Source organism: Solanum tuberosum, unplaced genomic scaffold (assembly GCF_000226075.1).
Source record: "Solanum tuberosum cultivar DM 1-3 516 R44 unplaced genomic scaffold, SolTub_3.0 scf00009, whole genome shotgun sequence".
NCBI lineage: Eukaryota > Viridiplantae > Streptophyta > Magnoliopsida > Solanales > Solanaceae > Solanum > Solanum tuberosum.
This window is the reverse complement of record NW_006238935.1, coordinates 661,460-664,122: the sequence shown is the minus strand read 5'-3', so window position 1 is coordinate 664,122 and position 2,663 is coordinate 661,460. Positions and strand designations below refer to the sequence as shown.

Genomic DNA, 2,663 nt, shown 5'->3' with positions numbered 1-2,663 from the left:
ATGGGTGAAATTTGCTTGCCACAAGCTGACGGAAATGTAATGTTCGAAGTTACCAGTGCAACACTCCAATTCATACATTCAAGAGGTTTATTTGGAGGGTTAGAGCATGAAGATCCGCACGAACATGTACAAAGCTTTGTGGAAGTGTGTACCCCTTTATCATTCAAGAACCTATCTCAAAAATCCATACGGTTTTGCTTATTTCCATTATCATTGACTGGGGGAGCCACTAAATGGTTGGTTGAGCGCCCAAACAACTCCATCAAATCATGGGAGGAGCTGGTTATGACATTTCACGAAAGATTCTTTCCTTCATCAAGAATGATGAAATTGAGAGACGATATTCAAAATTTCAAGCAAAAGGAGGGTGAACCAATTCACGAGTCATGGACAAGGTTCAAGAAATCTTTGCGTAAGTGCCCAACGCATAGACTGCCAGGTGAATTGTTGCTCCAATACTTTTACCGTAGTCTGGACTTGGTTAATAAAGGGATACCTGATCAATTGGTGCAATTAGGAATAATGTTACAATCATTTGAAGTAGCCTCATTTCTCCTAGATGGTATGACTAAAGTAAACCAGGCATGGTATACCAAAGATGATCAAGTTTCCCCACTATCTTTCTGATTAACGCAAGAACAGATCGAAAAAGAAAGGGAAAAGGACGAAAACATCAAGAAGATGTTATCTCAAAATGGAAATCCTACAAGAACATATGAAAGGGACACGTGGAGTATTTCGAGTTGAGGAGGGTTCTTCTTCCGGTTACTCAAAAACCGAGGGAGAATCAAGGTTGGAACTCCAGAAGATACGAGGAGGATTTCCACCCATGCTATCAACCGCGGGGCGGGAATCAAGGTTGGAACTATTATAGGGGTGAAGAACCAAGGAGATATTGGCAAGATTGAGCTGAGCAGGATGATCAGGGTGATCAGGAGGAGGACCATACTCACTTGAGTGAAAGCCCAAAATCTAAAAGGAGTGCAAGTAGTCCTCGGGTAAATGATTTGTTATTGCGCATACTCGATAAAGTTGAGGGATCTGATGATTTGCTAAAAGGAATGAAAGATGACTTTTCATCATTAAACAGTAAAGTAAATTCTCATGTTGATGTCATCAAAATGCTGGAAGGTAAATTAAGTCTATTATCAGCTCAATTAACATCCAAAACACCAATGGACTATATTGAAAGAGATCTGGTTGTAGTTACCCGTAGCGGTAAGGTGGCAATAGGGGAAATTATGGAAGATGAGGATCCTCAAAAACATGAAGAGAGCCAAGGTGTGGAGGAACAACATTTCCCTATTCGACAAAACCTTACTAAAGAACCACAGGAGGAAACAGAGCAACAAGTTCAAGTTCCAAAAGTTATGCATCCTTTACTCAAGATACCTCCACCATTTCCCCAACGTTTGAAAAAGAAGAATGAAGATGAGAAGTTCAAAAAAAAAATTCAGTATTCAAGAGCTTATCAATTAACCTTCCTCTGGTAGAAGCATTGTTGGAAATGCCGGAATACGCCAAATTCATGAAAGAATTGGTTACAAAGAAAAGGAGCTTAGACTATGAAACGATTGAGGTGCCCCATAGTTGCAGTGCAATTATGACAAATGATTCATTCACTAAGAGAGAAGATCCTGGGGCATTCACAATGCCGTGCACAATTGGCATGTTCCAATTCGCTAAAGCCTTGTGCGATTTAGGAGCAAGCATCAACTTGATGCCCTATGCAATATACAAGCAACTTGGTTTGGGTGAACCAAAGGCAACCACAATAAGACTCCCTATGGCTGATTGATCAATCAAGCACCCAGTGGGGATACTCTATGACATATTGGTAAAAGTGGATCGATTCATCTTTCCGGATGATTTTGTTATTCTAGACTGTGAGTTCGATGCTGAAATCCCCATTATTTTGGGAAGGCCATTCTTAGCCACCTGGAGAGAATTGGTGTATGTCGAAAGTAGGAAACTGAAATTCCGTGTGAATGATGATGATGTGACCTTCAATATCTGTAAATCCATGAAACAACCAAGTAATATCCATGTAGTGTCCATTGAGGATGTTATAGACGAGGCAGTGGAAAGTGTTAGCCATTTAATGCGCAAGAATGAACCCTTTGAATCTGTACTTGCCAATTATGATGAATCCGAAGTTCAGGGTTACAAGGATGTGGTAGCTGCTTTATCAGGGTTAAGAGCATATTCAAGGAATCCAATCAAATTCGATATCGACCTAAAAAATAGAGAAAGTCCTCCTGCAAAGCCATCAACAGAAGAACCACCGAATTTGGAGTTAAAATCCCTACCCTCTCATCTTAAATATGCATTCTTAGGAGCCAATGATACTTTACCGGTAATTATCGTCACCGATCTGCTTGAAAGGCAGGTGAAATTGCTCATTGAAGTACTGCAGAAGCATATAAAAGCTATTAGATAGACAATAGCCGCTATAGTAGGAATTCCTCATGGTATCTGTACTCACAAGATTCGGCTCGACAATGAATGTAAACCTAGTGTGGAACATCAACGGAGATTGAACCCTCCAATGAAAGAGGTGGTGAAAAAGGAGATCATCAAGTGGCTAGATGCGGGAGTGATCTACCCTATTGCAGATAGTAAGTGGGTAACTCCGGTGCAATATGTACCGAAAAAGGGAGGTA

General features: G+C 40.6%; 1 protein-coding gene across 1 annotated transcript; it reads left to right on the top strand.

Moving 5' to 3' along the window:
* On the top strand, positions 1 to 2,440 carry LOC107061540 (uncharacterized). Its single transcript, XM_015310946.1, has 4 exons — positions 1 to 507; positions 918 to 1,410; positions 1,494 to 1,748; positions 1,884 to 2,440. Exons 1-4 carry the CDS (start codon positions 1 to 3, stop codon positions 2,438 to 2,440), a joined length of 1,812 nt encoding a protein of 603 aa, XP_015166432.1.
* The last annotated feature ends 223 nt before the right edge of the window (positions 2,441 to 2,663 follow it).